General features: G+C 48.0%; 13 protein-coding genes across 13 annotated transcripts; 7 read left to right on the top strand and 6 right to left on the bottom strand.

Annotated features, from left to right (window-relative positions):
- Positions 1-928: 928 nt before the first annotated feature.
- POJ06DRAFT_261993 (uncharacterized protein) lies at positions 929-1,549 on the bottom strand. Its single transcript, XM_056188692.1, has one exon. It carries the CDS (start codon positions 1,503-1,505, stop codon positions 1,005-1,007), a length of 501 nt encoding a protein of 166 aa, XP_056041100.1. The 5' UTR covers positions 1,506-1,549; the 3' UTR covers positions 929-1,004.
- POJ06DRAFT_261992 (uncharacterized protein) lies at positions 1,550-2,894 on the bottom strand. The gene has a single exon (XM_056188691.1). It carries the CDS (start codon positions 2,775-2,777, stop codon positions 1,797-1,799), a length of 981 nt encoding a protein of 326 aa, XP_056041099.1. The 5' UTR covers positions 2,778-2,894; the 3' UTR covers positions 1,550-1,796.
- A 1,961-nt stretch (positions 2,895-4,855) lies between these two features.
- Positions 4,856-7,112, bottom strand: POJ06DRAFT_36353 (glycoside hydrolase superfamily). The gene has a single exon (XM_056190938.1). The coding sequence runs from the start codon at positions 6,803-6,805 to the stop codon at positions 5,105-5,107; it is 1,701 nt and encodes a 566-aa protein (XP_056041098.1). The 5' UTR covers positions 6,806-7,112; the 3' UTR covers positions 4,856-5,104.
- On the top strand, positions 7,113-8,856 carry POJ06DRAFT_286307 (general substrate transporter; the record flags this gene model as incomplete). The annotated part of the gene is made up of 1 exon (XM_056190219.1): positions 7,113-8,856. The coding sequence occupies exon 1, from the start codon at positions 7,420-7,422 to the stop codon at positions 8,854-8,856; it is 1,437 nt and encodes a 478-aa protein (XP_056041097.1). The 5' UTR covers positions 7,113-7,419.
- Positions 8,834-10,632, bottom strand: POJ06DRAFT_261988 (uncharacterized protein). The gene has a single exon (XM_056188689.1). It carries the CDS (start codon positions 10,602-10,604, stop codon positions 9,114-9,116), a length of 1,491 nt encoding a protein of 496 aa, XP_056041096.1. The 5' UTR covers positions 10,605-10,632; the 3' UTR covers positions 8,834-9,113.
- Positions 10,633-11,267: 635 nt separating this feature from the next.
- Positions 11,268-12,350, top strand: POJ06DRAFT_36344 (histidine phosphatase superfamily). The gene is made up of 3 exons (XM_056190937.1): positions 11,268-11,453; positions 11,512-11,859; positions 12,169-12,350. The coding sequence occupies exons 1-3, from the start codon at positions 11,400-11,402 to the stop codon at positions 12,265-12,267; spliced, it is 501 nt and encodes a 166-aa protein (XP_056041095.1). The 5' UTR covers positions 11,268-11,399; the 3' UTR covers positions 12,268-12,350.
- A 590-nt stretch (positions 12,351-12,940) lies between these two features.
- On the top strand, positions 12,941-14,042 carry POJ06DRAFT_36334 (uncharacterized protein). The gene is made up of 2 exons (XM_056190936.1): positions 12,941-13,501; positions 13,574-14,042. The coding sequence occupies exons 1-2, from the start codon at positions 13,031-13,033 to the stop codon at positions 13,895-13,897; spliced, it is 795 nt and encodes a 264-aa protein (XP_056041094.1). The 5' UTR covers positions 12,941-13,030; the 3' UTR covers positions 13,898-14,042.
- A 590-nt stretch (positions 14,043-14,632) lies between these two features.
- Positions 14,633-15,332, top strand: POJ06DRAFT_283594 (uncharacterized protein; the record flags this gene model as incomplete). Its single annotated transcript, XM_056190114.1, has 2 exons — positions 14,633-14,696; positions 14,962-15,332. 2 exons carry the CDS (start codon positions 14,633-14,635, stop codon positions 15,330-15,332), a joined length of 435 nt encoding a protein of 144 aa, XP_056041093.1.
- Positions 15,333-17,325: 1,993 nt separating this feature from the next.
- On the top strand, positions 17,326-19,315 carry POJ06DRAFT_36156 (uncharacterized protein). The gene is made up of 3 exons (XM_056190935.1): positions 17,326-17,737; positions 17,792-18,272; positions 18,321-19,315. Exons 1-3 carry the CDS (start codon positions 17,477-17,479, stop codon positions 18,923-18,925), a joined length of 1,347 nt encoding a protein of 448 aa, XP_056041092.1. The 5' UTR covers positions 17,326-17,476; the 3' UTR covers positions 18,926-19,315.
- Positions 19,316-19,634: 319 nt separating this feature from the next.
- Positions 19,635-20,011, bottom strand: POJ06DRAFT_271289 (TFIIH subunit TTDA/Tfb5; the record flags this gene model as incomplete). The annotated part of the gene is made up of 4 exons (XM_056189495.1): positions 19,635-19,760; positions 19,814-19,877; positions 19,924-19,939; positions 19,993-20,011. The coding sequence occupies 4 exons, from the start codon at positions 20,009-20,011 to the stop codon at positions 19,635-19,637; spliced, it is 225 nt and encodes a 74-aa protein (XP_056041091.1).
- Positions 19,954-21,976, top strand: POJ06DRAFT_36142 (uncharacterized protein). Its single transcript, XM_056190934.1, has 4 exons — positions 19,954-20,509; positions 20,570-20,631; positions 20,697-20,754; positions 20,968-21,976. The coding sequence occupies exons 1-4, from the start codon at positions 20,444-20,446 to the stop codon at positions 21,919-21,921; spliced, it is 1,140 nt and encodes a 379-aa protein (XP_056041090.1). The 5' UTR covers positions 19,954-20,443; the 3' UTR covers positions 21,922-21,976.
- A 213-nt stretch (positions 21,977-22,189) lies between these two features.
- On the top strand, positions 22,190-23,103 carry POJ06DRAFT_261967 (uncharacterized protein). Its single transcript, XM_056188688.1, has 4 exons — positions 22,190-22,487; positions 22,560-22,700; positions 22,765-22,815; positions 22,863-23,103. Exons 1-4 carry the CDS (start codon positions 22,485-22,487, stop codon positions 23,085-23,087), a joined length of 420 nt encoding a protein of 139 aa, XP_056041089.1. The 5' UTR covers positions 22,190-22,484; the 3' UTR covers positions 23,088-23,103.
- On the bottom strand, positions 23,104-24,182 carry POJ06DRAFT_261964 (uncharacterized protein). Its single transcript, XM_056188687.1, has one exon. The coding sequence runs from the start codon at positions 24,160-24,162 to the stop codon at positions 23,173-23,175; it is 990 nt and encodes a 329-aa protein (XP_056041088.1). The 5' UTR covers positions 24,163-24,182; the 3' UTR covers positions 23,104-23,172.
- Positions 24,183-24,311: the final 129 nt, after the last annotated feature.

Genomic DNA, 24,311 nt, shown 5'->3' with positions numbered 1-24,311 from the left:
TGAGAAGTTGGTAAAATGGGGATTTTAAAGGTTTATGGGTATGCCTACAGTAGGATTGATGGTTAGTATTGTTCATAGATACCCTATCCCCACTTAATTTGTGCTGTAACCAAGGTACCTTAAATCTTCTGCTACCGCGTCACGCGCCATTAATACGTAATTGTCATATCGCTCTTACTGGCACCACCATTCCATATCCATCTTCTACTTTATTTTCAGGCCAACTATAATAATATTCGACCGACCTTCTTCTCTGTGCTGTGCCTTGGTGCTTTCCGTCATTATGAGTGCTGCGAGCTCCCCAGAATCAGTTCCAATCTCGGTCGACGATCTCTCAGATGACTCCGAACTCTCCGAACTGTCCGAACTTTCCGAACTTTCGTCGCCCGATTCTGGTAAGCAACTCACCGCAAGTTTATTCGTCATCCAATAGCTTATTGGCATGAGAAGCGCTTTCAATACCCTCGGCTCTCTCGAATGGCTCTCGACTTTCTCACGATACAATCCATGTCTGCCGGGTGTGAAAGACTGTTCTCAGCCTCAGGGCAGATGGTTGTCCCTCAACGGAGTAATCTTCAGGCGCGAGCAATAGGGATGTGGCAAGTGTTGAGGTCATGGTTTCGTGCTGGTATTACCAGTGACCTAAATCATTTGTTCCTTTCAATCATGGAGGAGAAAAGACAGCTTGAGAGCATGCACCTCAATGATGACGAGTTCAGAAGACAGGAGCTATCATGGCTTATTGGTAAGGCGCAGGAACTGGCTGCTGAAGAGATAATTTAAATGGTGAGGGGAAAACGGCAGAGAGGCTGGTTACATGGTAGTACGGTATTTTTACTCAAGAAGAATTCAAAATTGGCGGAGCATCGTAGGCTGGCTTCTTCTGAGGGGACGGTGACAGTCATAGTGGGTCACCCCATGAAGTCAACTACACTTACACCATCTACATTTGAGGCGTCCGTTCATACACTAAATTCAAGTCTCGCTTATTAATATACACTTGCTCAACATAGACAAAAAATATGTAGTTGATGTAGTTGATTGGACCTCTGCCGGCCACAGGGACACTGCCATCCCGGCCACCGGCAACAACACGCCCATGCTCGGCATATATTGACGCAAGGTCCTCCGGGGCCAAGGTCGACAAGTTCGGAAGCCTCGTCAAATCTCGTCCAGTTTAACAAACTGAGGTCAATAGTCACTCCACCCTCCATGTTGTTTGACCCAGCCCACTGTGTATGGCCACCGCTTCGGATGGCAAACTTCTCGCCTGCTGCAACAAGAGCCTTGACGGCTGCCGAGACCTCTTCAGCTGACCTGGGACGCACAATAAAAGCAGGTTTAATCTTAGCACCGTTTGACCAGTAGCTATCCTGGCCGTCTGTATATCCAGTATCAACAGGGAGCAGCACTTGTGCTTGCAAGCCGTTCCTGGGTTTATCGCCTGTGGCGACCGCTGTAGCGAAAATTACTTCAGGTTTCTTAAGCACTATAGGCTTAAACATTTCTCTGAATCTGGTAGCGTCTAATTCGAAGATACTAATCTAGTAGGAGAGAGGATTAAAGTCGAGAGGAATTAAGGACTCTAAATACAAACTTCAGCTCAAACCCCTAAACCATGAGAGCCCGTGCCGAATAGACTGCAGAATCTGGAAAAGCACCACTGATGAACTGGTGTAGTTTCGATTGGATATAAAGGGGAAAACAAGTCCTGGCCGTCCCCGCATTGACAACCTTCGATTCTACCGATTCCATGTCACAAGGTGGTGAGATGGCCAGGCCGAGTCAGGACTTTGTCACGCAGCAAACTCCTTTGTGTGCGTCTCACAATAGTCCCAAAATTCCGCCGCGAGGCCTGTCCCACCCTCTTCTTTTGTCTTCAAGCTTGCTAGGATATCTTTCTTCGGGCTGGTATGCCACCTTCCCCACGGTATGATGACTTTCCCTCCATCTTCAGATTTCACTTCTGGACTGAGCCCAGCCCACAACGCCGTGTACGCCCCCATCTTCGGTGGATAAAATAACGGAGCCATCGCTAGCCTCACTAGCCATGGTGTTCCATCCCAGCCCTTGGTTCTCAAAGTTCCTGGACTCTGTACCACACACACAACCCCGTCTTTAGAAGTCCGTTTGTCGAACTCAGACGCCAAAAACCAGTTACCGGCCTTCGAAGCACTGTAGTTGCGGTTTATGTCGGTAGAGTGCTTGCCAGGGGCAAGCTCGGAGAGCGAGAGACCACCTGGAGGACCAGCTATGTCGACGAGTCCAGAAGATGTGAATACCACACGAACACTAGCTTTGGGTGCGGATTTTGCGGTTTGGAGAAGGATAGGAAGCAGAAGTTTGGTTAAGAGGAAAGGTCCAAGGCAGTTGGTGCCTATATGAGCTTCATAGCCTTGGGTACTAACGCTACCAGCAGGCTGGCGACTGATACCTGCATTGTTGAAAAGAACATCGAGACGGGATTCTTGAGCAAGGAAAGTAGAAGCGCAGTTCGAAATCGTAGTGAGGTCGCCCAGGTCGACGATTAGACTCTTTAGGTGTCCAGGGCTCTGTGTGGAAGTGGCCTTTATAGCTTCAATTTCCGCCGCGATTTTGGTAGCAGAGCGGCCAGCCATATAGACTGTGGCGCCTTTAGAGTAAAGGATCTTAACAAGCTCGAGGCCGATGCCTGCATTTCCGCCAGTGACGATAAAGACTTTGCCTACTAGATCATGAACATTCGTTTCAGTGAATTTAGGGCTGGGTGGGAAACTTTGCGTCCAAAATCCCCCCATGATGATTCGATTGACCGGATGATCGATAATCGAGAGTAGAGAGAGAAGATTGAAAAGTTGAGTGGGTCATAGGGATGCGCTATGAGTGGTTCAGTTAAAAGGAGAAGAGAAAGATGCGGGATTTTAAGATATTATTGCTGACAGGGAGGTGCTTACGTAGCATCAGTGTCATCCAGTCGTTTTCGTTGCGTACCCTTCTTGTTTAGTCTTAGCCTACTGGTTGGGCTTAGCCTATTATACGTAGCCTACTGGTTGGGCTTAGCCTATTATACGTACCACCACCCGCCTTTGATAAAGCTCACCCAAATGAGAACAGGGCGAGGGTTCAGCTAAAGTCCGCGCCAAACGGCGGTCCTGAGCGCGGGCCGGCGTGCGGCTGTGAGGGACAGATACGGGCGACCTTATTTCGTCCATACTCTGGCCGCTGGGTGATCTGTTACTTGGGAGGTACGACAAAATTTGTGTGGGAAACTGCCGTACCTGATCCAATGTCTGCGTACAAGGTACAACATATATTCGCGCGTATTATGGCGCAGAAGAAATCAGGCATACTTTCGGTTTCCTCGCAGCTCTGTTGTAAATAGTGCTCACTCTTCAAGTGCCTGTATGGGGAGTAATAAAAATGATTTGTTCTCCTTCAGGTAATAGGCAACCGTCATTTCGTTACCCAAAACAAGTATTTCGCCCCAAAAATGGTACAGGTTGCACTCGACTCTGCCTGCCAATCTTTACAGACAGGTCTGTCGGCAAACACCCAAAATAGTATTCGGGTTATGCGTAGCCACGATTGCTGAGTGCACATTAAATTTGGCAACATAGATGCGAAGCACGGAAAGTAAACGGTGTTAAATTATCGTATATTTCAACCCAATATAAGAGCCTTGACAGCAAGCTGTACATATAATCATGCTGCATGGGCCATGCAGCGGGGGCGAGATGGGGGGGGGACTCCCTCAATTGACCAGGGTACCACGCACTTTAAAACAAGCTTTGGCACGGCCTTACCATACACGGTGGAAAGCGGCCTGTGATGCAGAATATGCATCGTCGACGACACACAATACGTGGTCATTGGTATCCCTTCCCGCTGGCAAGACGCCCGTAAGGTGCCGATGGGTCAGTAAGCGAAAGTTTAATGCGGACGGTACCCTAGACAAATACAAGGCACGCTTGGCAGCCAAGGAGCTGACTATGACGAAACTTTCGCACCGGTGGCCCGTGCCGAGTCCATTCGAACTTTAATTGCCATTGCTGTGCAGCGCAATATGCACATTCACCAAATGGATGTCAAAACAGGATTATTAAACGGTCAACTTGATGAAGACATCTACATGCTCCAGTCGCTGGATTATATTCAGAATCCTGATTTCTTCTGCAAGTTACACCAAAGCTTATACGGCTTGAAACAAGCTCCGCGTTGCTGGAATCGGGAACTTTGTATGTCCCTCAAGAAAGAAGGTTTCGAACAGTTGCAGGCAGACTTGGTGTATATCCGAGAAGATTCTCGCCAGCGACGATCAAGTGTTTCTGGCCATCTATGTTGACGATATCATCGTTGCTGCGGACAGTATTACGTCTTTACACTGCACGAAGCAGCGTCTTAGTCAGCTATTCGAAACATCTGACATGGTGGAACTGAACTATTATTAAAGTGTACATCCCAGTCCAGTTTCCTTCCAAGTCCAGTCCGCCTCGAGTCTAGAGCGGAAGAAGTTGAAAATCGACCCCTCGTCAATTTAGTAAAGTATACTGCTCCCCGTCGAGATTTTCCCTTCTCTCATTTTCTGCCGCCTTTATCGGTTAGGGGCAGGTTTAGGGTCATGGAGTTTGAGGCGCTGACCGATGATGGGCATGCCATTACTAGGGCATCTCTAGGACCTATCATCTTTTAGGAACGTGGTCTGCTGCTCGAAACGGGGTTTTCGCCAATGCAAATCAACCTTCCGCCCCGCTCGCCAAAAATGCTTAGAAGCGTGTGGTGCAGGAGACGGGCCGGTGAATACTACGTACGTCGGATCCCGGGGTCAGCCGCGATACTGAAACCTGAACACGTTTCTTTCCTCATTGCTTCACTTTGGAGCACTTTGTTGTCGTGGTATTCAGATCGACAATTTAGGTGATTCAGAGTAATCCCGCATCTTACAAAACAACAATTGTCATTTGTACCATCAATGAAAACTCTATGTATCATTTAAACCCCCTACCGCTTCTATTCACGAATGAGTTCATATTATGTGTTTCACATCTTCCGAAATTCCCAATCTGAGAGGCATGTATCGCCAGAGACACTTAGTCACGCCGTACATAATAACCCTCAATTACTGAGTTCATATATAAATGCGGCCCTCGAAAGGCTTTAGCACTGGCTCCATACTCTTGCCTGAGTAATTCGAAACAAGGACAGTCATATCTTTGACCAGCTTCAGGTTCAGCTCCTGTGGCTTATCGGTAAAATTTAACACCACTAATGCTCGTTTATTTGTTTCCTCTTTGACATAAGATAACACTGCCTCGTTCTCGAAATCGCATATCGTGAAGGAGCCATGCACGAAGAGCTCACTATACTGCTTCCGAAGTCGAATCATACTCTTCCAAAATGATAATACACTCGAAGGATCTTCAGACTGCTGAGTAGCGTTCACCACGCCGTAGTTATCATGAACACGCATCCATGATTTTGCGCTTGATGTGAATCCAGCGTTAGCATTGGCGTTCCATTGGAATGGGAGGCGGTTATGGTCTCGTGCTGTCAATTGAATTCCCCTCATGACTTCTTCCAGTGCCACTTTGTCGCCTCCCGTGATTTGCTTGACTTCATTATAATAATTCAAGGTCTCGATGTCTTTGTATTCCTCAATAGGCCACGTCTTAGGTGCATTGACCATACCAATCTCTTGCCCCTGATACACATATGTAGTTCCTGTCAAAGTAGTAAGAAGCACGGCCAGCATCTTAGCTGACAGAGCTGCAAACCGGGGATCATCGGAGCCGTAACGCGAAACTGACCGTCCAGTATCATGATTCTCCAAGAAATTCGTGGTCCATCCGTCGTTCCCCTCAATGAAACACTGCCACTTCTCAAGAGCTTCTTTAAATTCTGTCAAGGCCCACTTGCGAGGGTAATATTTGCTCCTCTCGCCGAAGTCTAAGAAGACCAAGTCCATCTGGAACACTTGCTGGAGTTGGCATGCCGAGGCGGAGATATAGCCCAGTACATGAGCGGGATCCGGGGTGTGTGGAAGCTCACCGACCGTCATAGCATCGTACTTGCTAAGTACTTCGTAGTTCATCTCACGTAGGAATTCGTGCATGCGTGGTCCATTGCAGATCAGGTCGTAGGCGGGTTGCCACGGAGTGTCCGGTTCGACGACCGGAGCGTCTGGAAAGTCTAATCGCTTCGAATACATGTTGACAGTATCGATGCGGAACCCATCAACGCCTTTGTCAAGCCAAAAGCGCATAGCATCATTGTAAATAGCCTGACGAACATCCGGGTTATCCCAGTTGAGGTCAGGTTGCTCTTTTGCAAAAAGATGAAGGTAATATTCGCCGATATTGTCGTCCCACTCCCAGACACTGCCGCCAAAAAATCCTCGCCAATTGCAAGGCGGATGACGCTCTCCATTAATGTAGCGGGCGGGTCTCCAAATGTACCAGTCGTGCTTTGGATTATTCTTCGACGACGCGCTTTCCTGGAACCATGGGTGAAGATGCGACGTATGATTGACAACGAGATCAAAGATTATGCGCATTCCGCGGTCATGGCAACCTTGAATGAGTGCGTCGACGTCTTCGACTGTCCCATACTGCTCATAGACGTCCTGGTAATCCGAGATATCGTAACCCATATCGTATTGAGGTGATTTGTAGAAAGGAGAGACCCATATAATGTCAACCCCGAGACTCTTGATGTAGTCGAGTTCTGACGTAATTCCTGGGATATCTCCGATCCCGTCGCCATTGGAGTCTTTGAAACTGCTCGGGTAAATTTGGTAGACAACGCCTTCTTTCCACCACTCTTTGGTCATAGTGCTTGGTTGGGAATAATTGCTGAACTTGTATTTGGGGTGATTGGGTCGAGGAAATGGATTCCGCAACTGCCGTGGGTGAAAAATGGTTTAAATGGCCCAAGCTCTAAGTCGACGTAGCGCAGACTGATTTCTAAAGTGTCGCCTTTTTGAAACTTCGCGCGCAAGCGCCATGGTAATATCATGATCTCGGCCCGAGATAAAGATAATCGAGCTTGTGGAAATGCCTAAATTAGCTAGAAGGCGCAGCTACCGAACTATACATTCAGTTAGAGTTTATATCGGTCCGAGATAGAAGTTCATATGATTGGCCCGAGATACATGTCAAAGTTTATCCGGTCAAACTCAATTCATTGCAACTTCTCCACAATCTTGCATCACCCCAGTTTGCCGGGGTTGTGTAGGTAGTCTCTTGCGCTTCCCCACATAATATTCTGGTCATCGGTATACCTCTGCTTAGCCGTTCTGCAGAGCTATATAATGCTACTCCAATACTTGGCCGCGATTATGTCGCCCGACAAAGTCACAGGTCCGGCGGCGGTATCTATATATATCTCCCTAACGAGATAGTACTTAGACCAGTGTCGATAGTCTTCTTACTTTTGCACTTCGCTATGAGAGAAGGTACCTTCTGGGCTGCTCTGTTGTCCAGCGGCTCGCTCATGTTTGGCTACGACTCTGGTCTGCTCTCCACGGTTATTGCGCAGCCAGAGTTTATCAGTTATTTCAACAACCCCACTGGAGCTCTTCTAGGAGGTATAGTTTCCTCTTATGCCGCTGGCGCGACCATTGGCTGTGTCTACACTGGATACTTTGGCGACCGCATCGGGAGAAAGTGGACTATTCATGTCGGCGCCGTTATTGCACTAGTCGGTTCGCTTCTACAGACTGCATCGGTCAACGTGGAAATGCTCATCTGTGGGCGCGCTGTTACCGGCTTTGCAATTGGCAGTTTCTTCGGCTCGATTCCACTATATCAATCGGAGGTGGCCCGGTCAAAAAATCGTGGGTTAACGGTTGCTTTACATTCTGCCGCGATCTCAGTTGGCTATGCGCTTTCGAACTGGGTGGGGTTTGCATTCTACTGGGTCCACCGGAGCCAAGCACAGTTTAGAGTGCCAATTGCGTTTCAAATGCTTCCAGCATTGCTACTTACAATTGCTGTGCCCTTCATGCCAAACTCTCCAAGATGGCTTTTGGAATGCGGTCGATATGACGAGGCATGGGAGGTCACGAAGAGACTACAGTTTGACCCGAGAGAAATGGAGGAGGAAGAACTCCGCGCAGAATTCGACGCCATCAAAGATCAAACGATATATGAAAAGGATACCGAGGTAACGCAACTCAAGGAGCTATTTGTGCGTCCTTCATACCGGCGACGACTGTTTCTAGCCTCCGTGATTCAAATGGGGACTCAGCTTGTGGGCGGTGGGGTCGTAAACTATTACCAAACCATCATTTACAGGTCTCTTGGAATTGAGGGATACCAAGTATTACTGATCGCGGCCGCGTATGGCACAGTTGGGCCAATCGCTACCGGTCTATCTACAGCCTATGTGGACAAGTGGGGTCGTATTCCGACCCTGATCGCTTCCCAAGCTGCCGTCCTGGTCGTGTTTATCATCGTTACTGCCCTCAGTGCTGTTTATGGATCTTCGGACAACCGGGTTGGAGAGATAGCAGTCATTGTGTTTATTTTCTTATTCTCGATCAGCTTTTCCTGCGGCTATAATACAGTTTGGGCTGCATATTCTGCGGAAATCTTCCCGACAAGCATCCGCGCGCGCGGTGTCGGTATTGCGACTTTTCTTAACTTTTGTACGCAGATCGTGCTGTCAGAAGTCTCACCCATAGCTTTGGAATCCGTTGAATGGAAGTACTATTTTGTATTTATTGGATTTGACGTTATCTTGCTAGTGTTGTTTTGTACGATTTTTCCAGAGACGAAGGGCAAGAGTTTGGAGGAAATTAATGGTTTGTTTGGCGACGTAGTGGTTCAAGAGTTCGGAATTCATAAACAAGACATTGAGCTTGCAGAGCATAAGGTGTAATACCATGCTGTTCGAAACATTTGATAGTTATAGATGATTATAGACTGCTTTCGTGCACCTCAGTGTTAGACACTTCATCAGTGACCCGCTTACATTCAACTTCACTAACGGCTCCATGGCACGTAAACATTATGCCATCTCCGCATCCATAACTGCCAGCATTGACACTGAACTTCACGTAGGACAGTGGTGGTAATATTGGTGCTTGTGATAATGACGGCAAAGGTTGTGAACTTGACATGTACCAGCCAGGAAGGTTAATGCGGAACTGAACTCCGAGGGCTCACGGCAATTGTCGCCTCGATATTCGCTAGCTTTCGTTGGATCGTTTCCCGTGATCTAATGGACACACCGGGAAGGCTGAGGATAATCTTTGCCATCGCTAAATAATTCGCAATCTCGTCTGTGGCCACTTGTGCGGACGGAATGATTACGACCGTGATAATATCTGCAACCGTATTGAGCAAATCCAGTAGCTTCTGTCTCGCACTGGCCCCGTTGACAGCGAGAGAGTGGACCGACGCTTGAGATACAATAGCTAGCGTCCTCTTGAACACATCAATCGGAAAAAGCAGTGACATGAAATCCTTTGGCGAAGTATCGTTGAGAGGATATTTTGTCATTGCTATCTTCCAAAGAACCGTCAGCAACCAGTTCCTGGTAATTAAAATATCAACCTGCTGCATTTCCGACAGAGCACTAATGTCCGGAACATTTTTGAGGTCCCTATTTTTCTCCTGAATCCATTCTAGCGAAATATCTTCTGTGCGGCCAACCCATGCCGCCAACATCGGCTCGTCGATAAGCTGAAACACGTTTATAATCTGTAAAAATCCCTCATGTAATAGAGGAGGAAGAAACTCATCAAACTCTGTTGGCATATCATCGACTTTTAAATTAGCCGGCAATGAATAGTGAATTGCGAAAAATCTTTCATGTATAAAGAGTAACCAAAATAGCCTCTGCCTTCTGGCAACCTCTGTTCTGTCACTGCACGACTCAAGCTCATACTGGCTGAAATAGTCAGATACCTGCGCTAGAGTAATGGCTTCTCTAAGATAAAAGAAAGCTGCATCCCGGCGACTCATAGAAGCAAAACACACATGCAAAAACTCGGCCGTCATGATAGTCTTAATATTGATTGTCGGACGAAGCCATAGAACCCCTCTTAGTTCTAACGCCTCTCGGGTCAACTGGTCAACCTCATTGTAAGCTTCAGAATCATCCTCACATACGCCACCAGTTTGCGCAAGCGTAACGGCAGCGAGTGCGCAAAGAAAACTTCGGCTTTGTGGATCTTTGTCCATATTCTCTATCTCTTGTTCGCATTCTTCGGGAGATACTATTGGAATAAAAGAATAAATGGCAGAGGTGTAAATTTGAAGCAATCTCCTAAAATACTGGGAGTCATGTATATTTGCCGAAGGGCTTTTCGACGGTGATGATGGGACTGCTACTGGTGCCAATCCTGTCGCCTGCGCAGTTCGATACATCGCGATCCTCTCGCCACGACGCATACGTGGCTTGTCTCGTGGACTACGTTCCGTGTATGTGCACCTCAGCGTCAGATGACTGCATTGCTGGCACGTAGCATGACCGTTGCACTTGACTTTGCGTTGCTTGCAGGCGTCGCATGCTCGCTTAGCTCTTCCGCGATCCGTGATATTGCTACTACCTCGGTCATGTAGCATATGGCTTCCTGGCAAGACAGTTTCAGAATCAGTCGGAGACACGCGTATGATACGCATTTCAAGCCGTCGGAATTAGGCTGTAGTCTGAAGCCTTTGGATTGCCTTACTACCTGCAATATGAGCTTGAATGCCACCTGAGAGAGTTACCCTGACTTTCCCTAGTAATGCCACAACGCCAAGTTTACCGTGACGGTCTGCCTGTTCGGGTTAGGGTTAGCGAGCATATTCTTGTGTCCACTATGTTCTACTCATTCTCCTTGGTACCTCAAAGAGTATTGAATTGCCCGGGTCATTTTCAATTAGTAAAGGACGCACTTTCATTTATGAACGTCGCTCTTTTGCATCGACGATGAAATTAAGAAGTAGCAATGAATACTTCTCGCAGTTTGCATTTTCGCTTTGTTCTGCTGCAGAGGCCAGGGTTTTGTGGCGGTTGGACCCCGGATGCTGACATGGCTCCGGGTCCAGTGAAGAATCTTGGCCGGGTAAGGACTGCTATCATACAATCATGCAGTGCCGCTGTCAGCAGACATCGGTCACCTCGGACCGGCCTCTGTGCCAGTCGGCATGTGTCGGCAATTCAGTAGTGTCGGAGTGGGCAGAGATGAATTCGAATTCCGTTAAGTGACAATTGTGTGGCATATTAACTTAGTTTGAGTTCAGAACAGTCGGAGATGGGTCTTCGACGATCATCGCGAAACCTTAATTTTCGGAGTAGTTATTCCGATAGCCATAAGTTATATATATATCAGGAAATCTACTCAGCGCAAATGTCAGGCTTTCGATGTCCTGTCCTGCGTACCATCTTCAAAGGATTTGTTCTTTGCACTTTGCATAATTAATACCGACGCCATGCCGCCGATCGTGTATCTTGTCCGCCATGCAGAAGGCGAACACAATGTCAATGTATGATGATCCGTTATCGAATACTTGCGCAGGTGTGTGTCCTAATCTAACTGAATAGGATTCTCACCACATCCGTGACGCACTGCTCACTGATAAAGGAAAGGAGCAATGCTTCCAACTCAGGGATAGGTTCCCCTATCACGATGATATCTCACTGGTATTAGCTTCTCCGCTAAGGCGCACGATACAAACAGCCTCGTATGCATTTGCGTCAGTGCTTAAAAAATCGAATGTCGCCTTCGTGTTAGTACCTCAGGCGCAGGAGATAAGTGCCTTGGCCTGTGACGTCGGACAAGAGCGGAGTGTCCTCGAAGAAGAGCTCCCTAACTTGACCACAAATGAACTGCTTGACTTTGACTCGGTCAAAGTCGATACTACTCTGCTAGAAGACGGCTGGAATTCAAAGGTGCGTGTCTATCTTTTGTCTTCAAAGCTCTTCGGCACTTTTTCCACAGCTCATACGTTCTGGGCATTTGAAAAACGCATTAGTCTCAAAAGTTAGAAAGGGATATATGTGCCACGACTGCAAGCCGTGAAGGAGCGTGCGGCAGCGCTACGATCGTGGCTTTGGCAACGATCTGAGTCACATATCGTTCTAGTGACGCACGGCGCTTTCCTTCACTACCTTACAGAGGACTGGACATCATACGACCCGAAGAGAGATACAATTCTGACAAATTCCTTCTGTATTACCATTTACTGACGACAATGACAGGCACAGCATACCAAAATTGTGAGTTTCGCCGCTTTGCGTTCAGCGAAGCATCACACGGCCAGGAGGCACATCTGTTTGAGGTTGGTGGGACCGGTGTGAAGCAGGTTAGGCCATTGGGCATGAGACGACTGATTTGAAAGAGATTGTGGCCGTGGAGTCGCAACCTTGCCAGCGCATAAGTTTGAGTTCTCGAGAAAGGGCTTCTGACACACACCATGGATAGCGCAGTGTAGCAACCTCATGGCTCTTTTATTTAGAATCCTCTCAGTACAAAATTTCGTACAGAACGAATAGAAACATAGAAGTTAACAAGGAATGGCCCCACGTCGCATTACAAAAGTTTAGTATCGTACCCCCGGTGTCACTCAAATAGACTGCCGCGATTTGCGAGGCACACAAATGTAAATATTCAAAGATTACTTACATTAAGTTAACTACTTGTAACTTATCCTTCGAAAATAAATTGTCATTCTCACTAATCGCCCGGAGTAAGACTGGCCTCATACAGTGCGGCTCATTTGAATAATATCGTTGCAAGTCGCGAGGTCTAGCTTACATTCAGAGGGATGTGGCCCGCACATCAATTAGATAACAGGAACCTTAAGGACTAGATCAAAGTCCAGAAGTATGTGTGAAATCGTATATGGCAGCTCCGTTTCTTTGGCGTAGTAGGCATATGGCAGTTCACCCGAATCTACCCTAACCCGCATCGGCGCCGCAGCCCGCAAATACCCAAGGGCATTGCGTCATACCTGCTCATGCCCGGCCAACCTTGTTACTTGATCAAGAGCATGTTGCAAGCTGCATCACCATATCCATACTATCAATACGGCTCCCATCTTAAATTAGAGCAGCACCGACTATGTCACCCACCAAACGTGCCAAGCAGGCTGAGTCAATCACACCAGAACAACATGCGTCCACCAAGTCCCGGCACAAAAGTCCTGCCGCTAATGAACTTCCTTCTCCCACGGTCTCAGAATCTGTCCTAACCGAGCCTTCCATCAAAGACGAAGCGTCGCAAGCAAGTATCGAATCTATGGACCCGGCCATCCTCGACGAAGAAGAAGTCCCTGCCAGCCCACCCACGAAACACCATTTTGCGGGCGGCTATGACGAGATCAAAACGTTCAAAGGGCAATACTATGCAGGTATGGCGATCGGCGGCTCACATACATGGAACTATGATCAGGGCTTGTGGAACGAGACGAAAATCGAGCCAGACCTATGGAAGATTGACTATCAAACGACGAAGAGGCGGGCAAGAAATGCGCCACAGGGAAGTGGGGCTCCGGTGGGAACGGAGTATCATTGGCTGATTGTGGGGCATCAGGTACGTCTTCTTACTTGGCGTTCCTCTGTTTCATCTGGAGATAAAGTGACTTGGCTGACTTGAGATTTGCAGCATGTACGAAAAGAAGATGCGAATACGTATTCCACGCATTTGACCGGGTCCAAGTACAAGCTCGCACACAAAAGTGCTACGAGCGAAAAATGGTCAATTGGTACAGTGATGGGACAGCGACAGCGGGAAATTGAATTGTTGGAGGATGCGAAACGCAGAGTAGAAGGCCTACCGCCAGTGCTAAAGGAACAGAAGGTGCAGGATGTGAAGCAGCAGAAGGGGCAGCGAACTTTGGACAGTTTATTCAGGGCGAATGTGGGAAAAGATGGAAAGAAGGAGAGTGAAAAACGCAAGAGAGAATATGAGGAAGGAGAAGGGGAGTAGGGGTAAGGGTCTCGATGTTGAATGATGCGTGACAAGGCAATGTACAGGTCAGGGTGTTGATTTGGCTTGGGATATCCGCTCATTAATGAAACAGTCGCTACTTCGCACTATACAGGTGCTTAATTTAAGTCTAGCCCTCAGGATAAGACTTTCCTTGCTTATATCTTTGAGATGTAATACGCGGGCCTAGAACAAAGGAAGTGAAAGCGACAACCAAAGTGCACTTTAGGGTGAGGCAATTTCCGACGGCGAACCAGTACCACTGCCGTCGCGATCATTAGAAATCTAATCAAGTGCCCGCCCCGCTGGACGAATGGGTATTGCGTGAGTCGACGCTGACTAAACTAGGTTTATTGTCCATTCTATGCTCTCCATGATTGTCGCCACATCTTATAGCTACGGTAACGGTAGTTGCCTGTCGACGTTCCGATACCGTTTGTTGGCGGAAACGTGGCCCATATTGGTACATTTGGTGCACCACGTGCATTAGGCTAGCTTGGAACTACATATGCAGAAGTGTTTCATATATTGATCATATTTCTCATTCAACATTTGTCGCTTCGGCCGTAGACGGTAGCCACGGTTGATTTACTGACGTCAGGTGTCTTCTTCGGCGGATATGCGTTGTGCATTGAATACATAAGACGAGAGTCATCATTGTCACAGATAGGGGCTGATTGGTTCTATTAAACTGGTCAGTAAAATGTCCAAGGATGTGGATAAGTTTGAGTTTCGATGACAGTACTTTTGATGACCGTCTTATTCGGAAAGATCGACATTGATGAATCCAAACGTCCAGGTCACCAGACCGTGCTATTTGCTCTCTGATCGCTCTGTCGCTAGCTCAACTATATAAACGCGCGGTCGGACTCAAGTGGTTGGGAACAATTGCTTCAATAGCAAAGACAGCAGTAGGAATCTATTCGGCTAACCTTGGAATATATCGAGTCCCGGTAAACTTGCGATAATAGCTTGATTCAAGAAAACAAATATACTAAGGTCGTCTTATAGTCCTACGATGAAGACCGCAGTCTACTTCATCCTGACCTGATGCGCAATTGCAGTGGCCAACGCTTATGATATTTTCTACTACGCGGACAATTTATGCGAAGTCCCTTTAGATCTTGCATGCTACGCCATTCCTGAAGATGTATGCTGCACATTCCCTGCGGCGGACTCGGTGTGGTTCATCTGCGAGCCCGGCGATATATGGTGGGTCTATTGGGGAGGAGAGTGCACTTATGCGTATGGAGGTGACGAAGGGCCCGCCTGTTTTAATTCTGAGTCGCAGGGCGTGACAGGAGCATTATACTCTGGGACGGTGTCCACGTTGCGCTCTCGCGATGCACCGTTACGGAATGCTTCTACACCTGCAAGCGAGAGAAAGAAGACGGTAAAAACCGCGGCTGACCTTAAACTCAACTCTAGAGATTAGGAACACGAACGGTGGACAAACAGACACGTGCGTAAATGCAAGTGTTATAAGGAGCCAGAAATTGTACCAGGCTTGAAGTACAAAAGGACACAACAATATACGAAATAACACGCAATATTGTGCTAGCTCGAGTAACAAATAATATATGAGTCGTATTTATTCAAAGCAGTTTTAAAGAAAGTAGATGGTATACATAGCCCTGGTGCCAAAGAGCAACATATCATTCCGGTGCGATTACTGTGTACGGCAAAACTACGATGTCCCCTGCGTTAGAGAACGCTCTTAAGCCGTAAGAGCATCTTTTCATCGCGCGCGCTGTGATTGTGGTCATTATTACGTCAACCTAAGACTTGACCCCAACAAGAATAAATAGAAACGGTTATTCTTACTCATCAAGGGATATTAGCAACCAAGAACCTTGTGCTTGGCAAGGTCTACAGGTGCAAGCACCGGAGATGAATGATTCTATTTCTGGCCATATTCGCTTGCTGGGTTTGGGGCTCGCAAAACGGTTCTACTCACAACGTCATTCAGTTAAGGATGTCGTCGCGCTTCTGACCCCACTTGTTGAGCAAGCCGCAGCCATAAACGTTTCCCGCGTCCGTCACTCCTCCCGGGCCAAGAATCACACCATCCGATCGCGATTACGCTCTGTCAGATCTCGAGATCTAGGCAACTTTTGGTCATGGCTTCTCAATAACTGTTTGAGGAACCTGGAGACTCAGTCGATTAACGTTAAGTAACAAGCAAGGCGTGGCGCACTTCTTGTCGTTCAGGAAGACAAGCACTGTCCCCAGAAGAGAGCTTTATAGCATTTTCTCGTGTGTCTCAGAGTGCTTCAAGTTATATGCTCTGTAGATCGTAACAAGGTAACGGCAGTTACTGCCAATGAATCTGGTTGAGCGTGCATTGACGAAGATGAGCTGACCGCGAAAAGCTTCGTTAAGCGAGCACGGGGTGAGTTGGGAATGGACAAAGGGCCGATCTCTAAAGTTTAATGGCCCCTGATCCAGGTACGCTGAACCATGAATTCGGTTGCCAAGCGGAAAACGGCAGTATCCGACGGTTGAGGGAGGCTGTGAGGCATTCTATGACGGCCCAAGGGTGTCATAGTGAGTCATATTCAGCAATATGTTGTTTGTAGAGCTAATGAGACGGGACATTTCGTGCCTCCAGATTGCTGTTCAGGGATCATCTTTCAGGCATTCGAGACTGAATAGGCAATCCCACGATGATTGAGGCGTTAAATGCTTAGGTACTACACCGTCCTGCACAATACTCCTAGCCCGTTCATAATAGTTCTACTACAGCGTCCTGAACAATACCCCTAGCCCGTTCATAATAGTTTCACTACACGCACATAATGTATCACCGTGTCACGAACTTCGACTGTACCCAATTCAACAGCAGTGCATATTCGTCGCGACTGTGTCGCTCGCTGACGATGGAGAGTAGTCTGAATCACCCTTTTCCTATATATTGCTGCGAACTTTCGAACCAGCCGAAGAGTCTGTCTAGATCTCGCGCCTTTCCGGGCAAATAGACAGTTCCAGACGTACTCCCTCTGCACGCTAAAACTATAGATAAATGCTCAGATCGATTGTGGACGTCTGTCTAATCAATGGATCGCCAACGTCTCAATTAATTCTGCGTGCTTCCTGCTAGGCAATCTGCTTTAGTCACTGTGATAGTCCGAATACCACGTTGATAGACGATAACAGTGCAGTGAACCAAGTATTCAAATGAGTTCGACGTCGCTGTCCTTGCTGCTTCGCTGAGCACCGTTCATAGTCGGGAAAATGCAAGCACGGATAACTCTGCCAACGTATGTACTGCTACGTAGTTGTACTGTTGTAGCCGTCTCAGTCGTCAGAGTGTTATAAAGCAAGTGGCTTCGCTTCCCTCGCTGGAGTGACCGATTGTTCAGCTGTCCACACGAGCGGGCTAGGGTTTATGTTCGACGAGCCGCACGGCTGCATCGCGCAATCTGTTCGCGCTGCCGCTTGTTGTAAGTTGACGCAAAACAACACAGCCTCATCCGCCGCAAATCTTTCCACCTTTGACAGGATAAAATAGATATCAGCGTATTTGGTAGGCGTGGATGCAGAGGGACGACCCTACGCATCTGTTGAGACTCAGAAAGCATGTCGTCGGGCGAGGCGACCTTGGATGATGAGAAACCTGATGGAGACTTGCGGACGGCACTAGCCGAGTCTTACTCGCAGATTGAAAAGTACGAAAACGAATTGGCTCGACTTAATGCAAAGGCCGAAGAACTAGAGCGGTTACATGACGTTCAGGAGGCGGAGATACACAGCCGTGACGTTGAGCTGGAGGAGGTGAAAAGGGTGGCTCAGATATTGCGGCTTGAGAACGGCAGCTTGATTGAAGAACTGGAGCTTGAGGTATGCTTTACTCTCTTACTATATCTTGGAAATATAGGTCTAATTTATTTACAGCGACGAAGTGTCGTGGAACTTCAGCAGAACTTGTCGGATCAGGAGAGACAATTAGTGTCCAAGAGCATAGATATACCTTTACCGGGCGCTTCTATGAACTACGAGTCTAGCATGTCTACTACTACCGTAGATCCAGGTACTATAGATAAGGTCCGATATGAAAAGGAAATTGAAAGTCTCCGGATAGATCTTGCCGAGATAAACCTCAAAGTCGTTGCGTCTGAGAAAACATACGAGGAAGAGGTCCGAAAACTTCAGCAAGATCTCGTCGATGCGCGAATACAGAACGGAAACCTACTCAACGAGATTACAGAATTAGAGTCGTTAGTATGGGAGAAAGTGCGGTCAGAGTCAAGTGAGTCGGTTGCAACAGACGAAGTTCCAGAGAGCAAGGACAATCTCGATATGAGAGACCTCAAAGCTGCCTCGACGCTAGCTGAGGAGATCCTGGCATCTTCGCCAATCAAGGCCTACTCGCAAGGCATGTAACCTGGAGCTTCACAACATATCATCTGCTGACAATTCATAGATTTTGAAAAGGAGAATCAAGAACTTCGCGAATCCAACATTGCAATGGCAACGTACATCGAACGCATAGTCGAGAAGCTACTCGATAACAAGGCGCTGGAACACATTCTCGAGCACGCGTCACCAAACAAAGACAGCAAACGACGGTCTCGGACAGCGCTAGGACCAAAACAAGTTACTCGCTCTCCTACACGAACGCTAGCCGTCAAACGCGGCCAGAAGAACGTTATTGGTATTGGTATCAACTTCGACGCTAATTCCCCTTCCGTTGATGATCCTAGTCGAGGATACTTGTCTCCTATGGGTACATTGTCGCCACGATCAATTGGGTCTACGTCACCAAGTTTTACAGGCCGCCCGTTGAGCTCGCCATCAGTAGGGAGTCAACGTCGTGTCTCATCTGGTGGTCAGAAATCACTTCTACCGCTCATGTTATCGGAAGGCATAACGTCACCGAAGCTTGAGGGCAACGGTCCTATACCCGACTCTCCTCGACGAGTATTCAACTCACAGCCTTTAGCAAGTGAGAACCCGTCAGTCACCAAATCTTCAAAACGTGGGAGCTGGCTAGGTATTTTCACATCGCCGCCTGCTCCAAGTAGTTAGTTTAGTCTATTGGGTTATGTTGTAAGTTACTGATATTGGTAAGGTTGGAACACTAAAGTTATGCTGGAGGGTTTTAGTACTGGGCAGGGCGGATTTACGGAGTTTTAATTTGGTTTTGTTCTAGCTGGCTATGGTTTTCTTGTGATTATGATAAACAATATGATTGTTAAATCGATTCTCTTCCAATGTACAGGCACCCATCACACGATGTCGCCGCAAAATGATCTGACAACAGTGAGCGTCAATGCACATGGATGAAGAGTGGGAGGATAATGCTGAAAACTTGCACGCTGAAAGTCTATGTGAATGTGGCCGCTAAAGCTTTATATTGTAAATGAGATGCGTGGAAGGAGTGTAGCTGTGATGCATCGGCAGATCGGACCGAATTACGACTACATCAATTGCCATAATATCGGTAAAAAGATTATGCATTCGAGATCCATGAAAATTAGTACAGAGTGTAGACGATCAAGTCACAAGCGACTACCGCAGCATGGACAAGCAACGCGGTTCGCTGCAGGATTTGAAGCGACATAGTGCCATATATAGTCGCAGAGGCCGTCGCACTCCTACTGTTGGAGAAGGATATGGATATCGGCCGACCATCAAGCAAGGGTCAACATAGCAATTCGTGAGTCAACTGATAGAACCATCCTAAACCGTGTATTTACAAACGCCACACTAGGTACGATACATGAAACAAATCTATCTACTTTCGCTGTATGTCGTCGAGCTCAGCAGGTTTGAATGTGTTTTCGGCTAACTGGGAATCGAGTTGGCGCTTTACGTGTTCGAGCATGGGCACATCTATAAGAAGGTGCTCGTCATCGAGATCCTTACTCGTCAGTAATTAGCTCATGAATAGCGATAACCATGAAATAGACATACTGCGAGCACGATGTTGTGGCTTTTGGAGTCTATACTGAGGATGAGCGCCTTGATCGATGGATCACTGCTGAGTCAGTCTGAGGAAATGTAGATGGGCAATCGCAACTAACCACTCGACAAGGACTCCTAGTATTACAGATATGTCAATGCGCTATAATTTAACATAAACATAGTCTTACCTTTGACAGCTCGCGGCATTTCTCGGAATTACAAATTTGTTGATCTCGTGCTAGCACATTTAAGATAACTGTGGCAGTAGTACCAGCGACTGATGCTGTGATTCCGGGTCAGACGTCGACGGTGCTGACGTCATGTGACAAATACCAGCATTTATCAGCCTGGGGTTAGGGCCAAATTTTGTCACGATCACGCGAAACTTATCGGGCCAGAAATTCGACGCAAGAAAGTTGAGTATTTAAACTGACCTGGACGTCTGTGAGTCACCGGTGACTACTACTGGGTCGCCTGGGTCGTATGTTAGGGGATAGTGTGAACGTTCTGGGAGCCGCGCCGATAGTTCCGAAGGCAGCCTTATTTCTTCCTCCGCCCGCCTGCACTGCTGCTCCACTTCGTTCGTCACTCCTAGCTGTCGCGACATTATATTCTTTATATTGACAGAAGAAATACCCAATGACGCGCCTTCTGCTCAAAATAGTGTGCATATTTCAGCTGCTCTCGCTGGCAGCTGCTCAAACAGTCGGTGTCCAAATATTGATCTGTCGTTGCTGGTTTTGGCTGACCATTTCATTCACACAGGTTGTGCATTTGTCTAACACGGCGTCGGATGCAGGTGATCTGTTCCGTGTCCGTGTCGAGAGGTGTGCTTGTTTTTTTGATGTCCGCTCGGGGTGGTTACGTGTGATCCGGTACTAACATGGAACAGGCTCGACGATGTGACTAGTTCCGACGGCGAACTTAGTGTCCAGAAAACTACCTCTTTGGTAAGTAGTTTCGATACTGTTTCCTGCGTGTGTATTTCTGGGTTTGCTGCTCTCTTGAGCGCGAAATAGTGCCAATTTTGAAGGTAGCGTGGACCGACCATCCGCTACTAGCCCGGATTGCCATATGACTGGGAATAACTCTTCACAGAACCGGTCTACGTGTGACACGCAGGCGCTCAGGGGATATATTTAACTGCAGGCTAACCAAGATAGATATATGAGTATGATATAGGTATAGCTGAAAACGAGTTTACATCCGCAAACGCACCTGTCCGCTTGGATCCCATTAGCACCGGCCAGATTTCTTCTTATTCCGTTCGCGACGAAATTGCACGCTCGGTCGCGCTGGACGATGTCGTGGGTGACATCGCACTCGGCGTGGCACCACTCGCCGAGGGCGCCAAACGCGTGACCATCGCGATGGTGGTAAGCGCGGTCGACGGCGGGCGGATTTTGAAGCAAGACGTTCTAAAAGCCAACGTCGAGGTTAGCAAGGGCGGCAAGATCGTGCATGTCGACTCCACTGATAGCAGTGTTTTGTACGTCGACATCGAATCTTTTCCCGTTGATTTGACTGCTGAAGAGGCTGCTTGCGCGAGTGGCAACCAGTACTGGTGCCGCTTGATGGACGCTGCACGTTCGGCCAAATCTGCTATATCTGACTCAGCCGGCAAGATCTTAAACTCGAAGACGTCCGACGCAGACAATAAGCACAGAACAACGGAGACGGATGAGAAGAAACTCAAGAGTGGATGCAAAGATTCGCATAGTAAGCATAAGCACAAGCACAAGTACCACCACCACCGTCACCATAGAGGCGGCCGCAACGAGAGTGCCACCAGCATGATGAACAGCATTGCAAACTCTTTCTTTACGATCGCATTCCCGCTCCTGATTGGCATTCTCTCCGGCTCTGTCGTCGTTCTAATAGCCATCGGCATTGCTGACTTCTACGCCAACTACTGTCTCGCTCCGGCGCACGGATACCAAACCGTGATCGTGACGGACAGCGCTATCAGCGCGAAGGAACTCGCCGAATTCATCGAACAGCGCCGCAGCCTCCAGCGCGATACGGATACCAATTCAGTCGCAGATGAGAAACTCTCCTTCGACTCAGACTACGGTTCGGCCGAGTCGCATCCTCTAATGAAACAGTCGCGAGAATAATCGACATTCTTCGATTGTTATGCTTGGTTTTCCAATTTGGGGTAATCGCTTAGTGATAGTTATTATTTTACGTGCATAGCACGTCGGTGTTCTTGTGTTTTTATTACTGGTTATGGAGTTACGTTCCTTAATTTAGTTGTGTGGATATTCATAGTTGCGAGTTGCAGCATGCGGGATTCTGAGAATTGTGTATATATGAGTGTGATGAATAAATTGTATATATTTATATTGATTTCAATTCCACACTGCAGTGTGAATGACATCCGTAAATTAAGTTAGTAAATATTGTGCCCGAGGTTGGTTCAGTTGTGCTCGCTGGCATTTTGACACTTTCGGTTTGCGGACAGACTGCGAGTGCCATCACGAAACTTTGAGCCGTCGAAAGAACAGCTTGCTAACCACCAGATCGCGGTAATATTCGACGAAACACCACCACCACCACCACCACCGCCACGGATACAGTCGCGCACGATCGGCACCCGCAGTTCAATAGGAACACTCTCCGCTTCGGCTTTTTAATTTATACATAAGCAGACGTTGTTCTCTGGTTTAACAAGAATAAAATGGTACGCACTCATGGACTCCCTAGACTCAGCGAGTCCCACGGGCGCCCGTAGGAACAGGCTAACATTTCACAGCTCCCGCTAACTCTCCTCAATACATCACAAGGCCACCCGATGCTAGTCGAGCTCAAGTCCGGGGAGACTTTGAACGGACATCTAGTTAACTGTGATGCGTGGATGAATTTGACGCTCAAGGAGGTCGTGCAGACGAATGCTGTAAGTATTTATTAGGATGTCAATTTCATATGAGGAATTCATAGCGGTTATGCTAACGAGCTAGGATGGTACACGATTTTTCAGACTACCGGAATGCTACGTGAGGGGAAATAACGTGAGTGCATGTTTGATTTTCGCTGATCGGAAAGGCTAACGAATCAGATAAAATATCTGCGGGTACCAGACGAAGTCCTCGACATCGCCCGGGAGAAGAATCAGCAGCAGCGCGAGGAACAGCGGAAATCTAACCAGCCGCAACGGGGCGGCTACAATCGTCAGTATACTAGTGGCGGACAACGCGGCGGTTATAACCGGAATCGGGGCGGCGGAAATGTCGGTCGCGGTGGAGGGCACTTACAACGCGGTGGACGGGGTGGACAGTATTAGTTGTGTGGGTACGATAAATATTCTGTAACATTACATAAATCTTTATACACTGCATGTAAATACACAAACTTTTGGTTCACAAAATTCATCGACGACCGCGGCCACGCTTGCCGCGGCCACGACGACCACCGCGAACGGATTTTCTCTCAGGTTTGACTTCATCGTCTTCTGTCTCAGCCTTACGCTTCCTGCTGTTCAATTGTCGGAAGGCGTCGAACGAACGCTTGTCCTTTCCCGGCCCAGTTTTTCCCTCCGTGGCCTTCATGTCGACATATGCCTTCTTGCTCATGATCTCGAGTTCAGCATCGTTCCACTTTGGCTTAGGATCGAGCTCAATGAATTTCTCTGCCTCATCAACGCTGGCAAACTCGACAAAGACACTACCTTTAAACTTCTTCTCCGCATCGCGACGTAACCGGACCTGTAGCACTTCGAATCCGAACCCCTCAAAAAACGTCTCGAGATCAAACTGACTTGTCGGGGTCTCCTCGCCGAAACCCTTCACATACACAGAACTCATAAACGCCGTCGCCTTTTCTTCCGGCGCGGGCGGCTGCAGCGGAATCTTTCGCCTGACTTTTTCCCTGTCCTCGGAGACTTCCAGCAGTTCTTTGCTCTGGCTGAGCGCGTCGACGATGGCGTCGAGTGGTTGGAAGCGACGCATGCGTGCGAAGGACGCGATCGTACTGATCGGGACCCAGCCGTCATTCGCAGACGCGGTGGTCCAGAGGAACTTGTCTTTTGGCAGGTTCTGGTCGGAGAAGTAGAACTCGACCTGCTTGAGGATCGCCGCCGTGTCCGAGCTAGGAGGGAGGACAGATGCATCAGACACTATGTTGCGTTTCTTCACATGCTTGTCTTTCTTGTCATCATTCGACTCTGGAGCTTCGGCAGATTTGCCGGCAGCTTCGGTATTGCCTACTGCAGGTTCTGACTGGTCCTCGACACGTTCGTCCGCGGACGTCTCTTTGCTGGCGTCAACCGGTTCTATTTCGACAGCAGCCCCAGTAGACTCGGCAACGTGTTCGAGTACCTGCTCGGTTGCAGGCACCGTTGATTCCTCTGGCGCGCTCATATTTTGTAGCTTCTCTTGTTGCAGCCAGGATCTCCGGATTTTTCTAAGCAAAATTCTGCATTCTTTGATTTTATCGGGTTAGGGTCGTGTGAAGCCGCGACCGTCGGTGTCATCACCTTCGTCACGTGGTCGTGCTGATATGTACGCGT

This window comes from Lipomyces tetrasporus (assembly GCF_029532465.1).
Source record: "Lipomyces tetrasporus strain NRRL Y-64009 chromosome Unknown POJ06scaffold_11, whole genome shotgun sequence".
Classification (NCBI taxonomy): domain Eukaryota; kingdom Fungi; phylum Ascomycota; class Lipomycetes; order Lipomycetales; family Lipomycetaceae; genus Lipomyces; species Lipomyces tetrasporus.
Note: the sequence above shows the minus strand (reverse complement) of the source record. Positions and strands in the feature narration are given on the sequence as shown.

What these genes read in the sequence shown, in the direction of transcription:
- POJ06DRAFT_261964 (XM_056188687.1), bottom strand. Translation starts at nt 24,162, where the DNA reads ATGAGCGCGCCAGAGGAATCAACGGTGCCTGCAACCGAGCAGGTACTC.
- POJ06DRAFT_36156 (XM_056190935.1), top strand. Translation starts at nt 17,477, where the DNA reads ATGTCGTCGGGCGAGGCGACCTTGGATGATGAGAAACCTGATGGAGAC. An exon ending in TTGAAGAACTGGAGCTTGAG is followed by an intron (nt 17,738 to 17,791) that starts GTATGCTTTACT and finishes ATTTATTTACAG; the next exon opens with CGACGAAGTGTCGTGGAACT. An exon ending in AATCAAGGCCTACTCGCAAG is followed by an intron (nt 18,273 to 18,320) that starts GCATGTAACCTG and finishes GACAATTCATAG; the next exon opens with ATTTTGAAAAGGAGAATCAA.
- POJ06DRAFT_261992 (XM_056188691.1), bottom strand. Translation starts at nt 2,777, where the DNA reads ATGGGGGGATTTTGGACGCAAAGTTTCCCACCCAGCCCTAAATTCACT.
- POJ06DRAFT_36142 (XM_056190934.1), top strand. Translation starts at nt 20,444, where the DNA reads ATGACGCGCCTTCTGCTCAAAATAGTGTGCATATTTCAGCTGCTCTCG. An exon ending in CGCTGGCAGCTGCTCAAACA is followed by an intron (nt 20,510 to 20,569) that starts GTCGGTGTCCAA and finishes TCATTCACACAG; the next exon opens with GTTGTGCATTTGTCTAACAC. An exon ending in TCCAGAAAACTACCTCTTTG is followed by an intron (nt 20,755 to 20,967) that starts GTAAGTAGTTTC and finishes TAACCAAGATAG; the next exon opens with ATATATGAGTATGATATAGG.
- POJ06DRAFT_261967 (XM_056188688.1), top strand. An exon ending in AGGTCGTGCAGACGAATGCT is followed by an intron (nt 22,701 to 22,764) that starts GTAAGTATTTAT and finishes CTAACGAGCTAG; the next exon opens with GATGGTACACGATTTTTCAG. An exon ending in GCTACGTGAGGGGAAATAAC is followed by an intron (nt 22,816 to 22,862) that starts GTGAGTGCATGT and finishes CTAACGAATCAG; the next exon opens with ATAAAATATCTGCGGGTACC.
- POJ06DRAFT_36334 (XM_056190936.1), top strand. Translation starts at nt 13,031, where the DNA reads ATGTCACCCACCAAACGTGCCAAGCAGGCTGAGTCAATCACACCAGAA. An exon ending in GGCTGATTGTGGGGCATCAG is followed by an intron (nt 13,502 to 13,573) that starts GTACGTCTTCTT and finishes TGAGATTTGCAG; the next exon opens with CATGTACGAAAAGAAGATGC.
- POJ06DRAFT_261993 (XM_056188692.1), bottom strand. Translation starts at nt 1,505, where the DNA reads ATGTTTAAGCCTATAGTGCTTAAGAAACCTGAAGTAATTTTCGCTACA.
- POJ06DRAFT_36353 (XM_056190938.1), bottom strand. Translation starts at nt 6,805, where the DNA reads ATGACCAAAGAGTGGTGGAAAGAAGGCGTTGTCTACCAAATTTACCCG.
- POJ06DRAFT_36344 (XM_056190937.1), top strand. Translation starts at nt 11,400, where the DNA reads ATGCCGCCGATCGTGTATCTTGTCCGCCATGCAGAAGGCGAACACAAT. An exon ending in AAGGCGAACACAATGTCAAT is followed by an intron (nt 11,454 to 11,511) that starts GTATGATGATCC and finishes CTAACTGAATAG; the next exon opens with GATTCTCACCACATCCGTGA. An exon ending in AAGACGGCTGGAATTCAAAG is followed by an intron (nt 11,860 to 12,168) that starts GTGCGTGTCTAT and finishes CGACAATGACAG; the next exon opens with GCACAGCATACCAAAATTGT.
- POJ06DRAFT_261988 (XM_056188689.1), bottom strand. Translation starts at nt 10,604, where the DNA reads ATGCGTATCATACGCGTGTCTCCGACTGATTCTGAAACTGTCTTGCCA.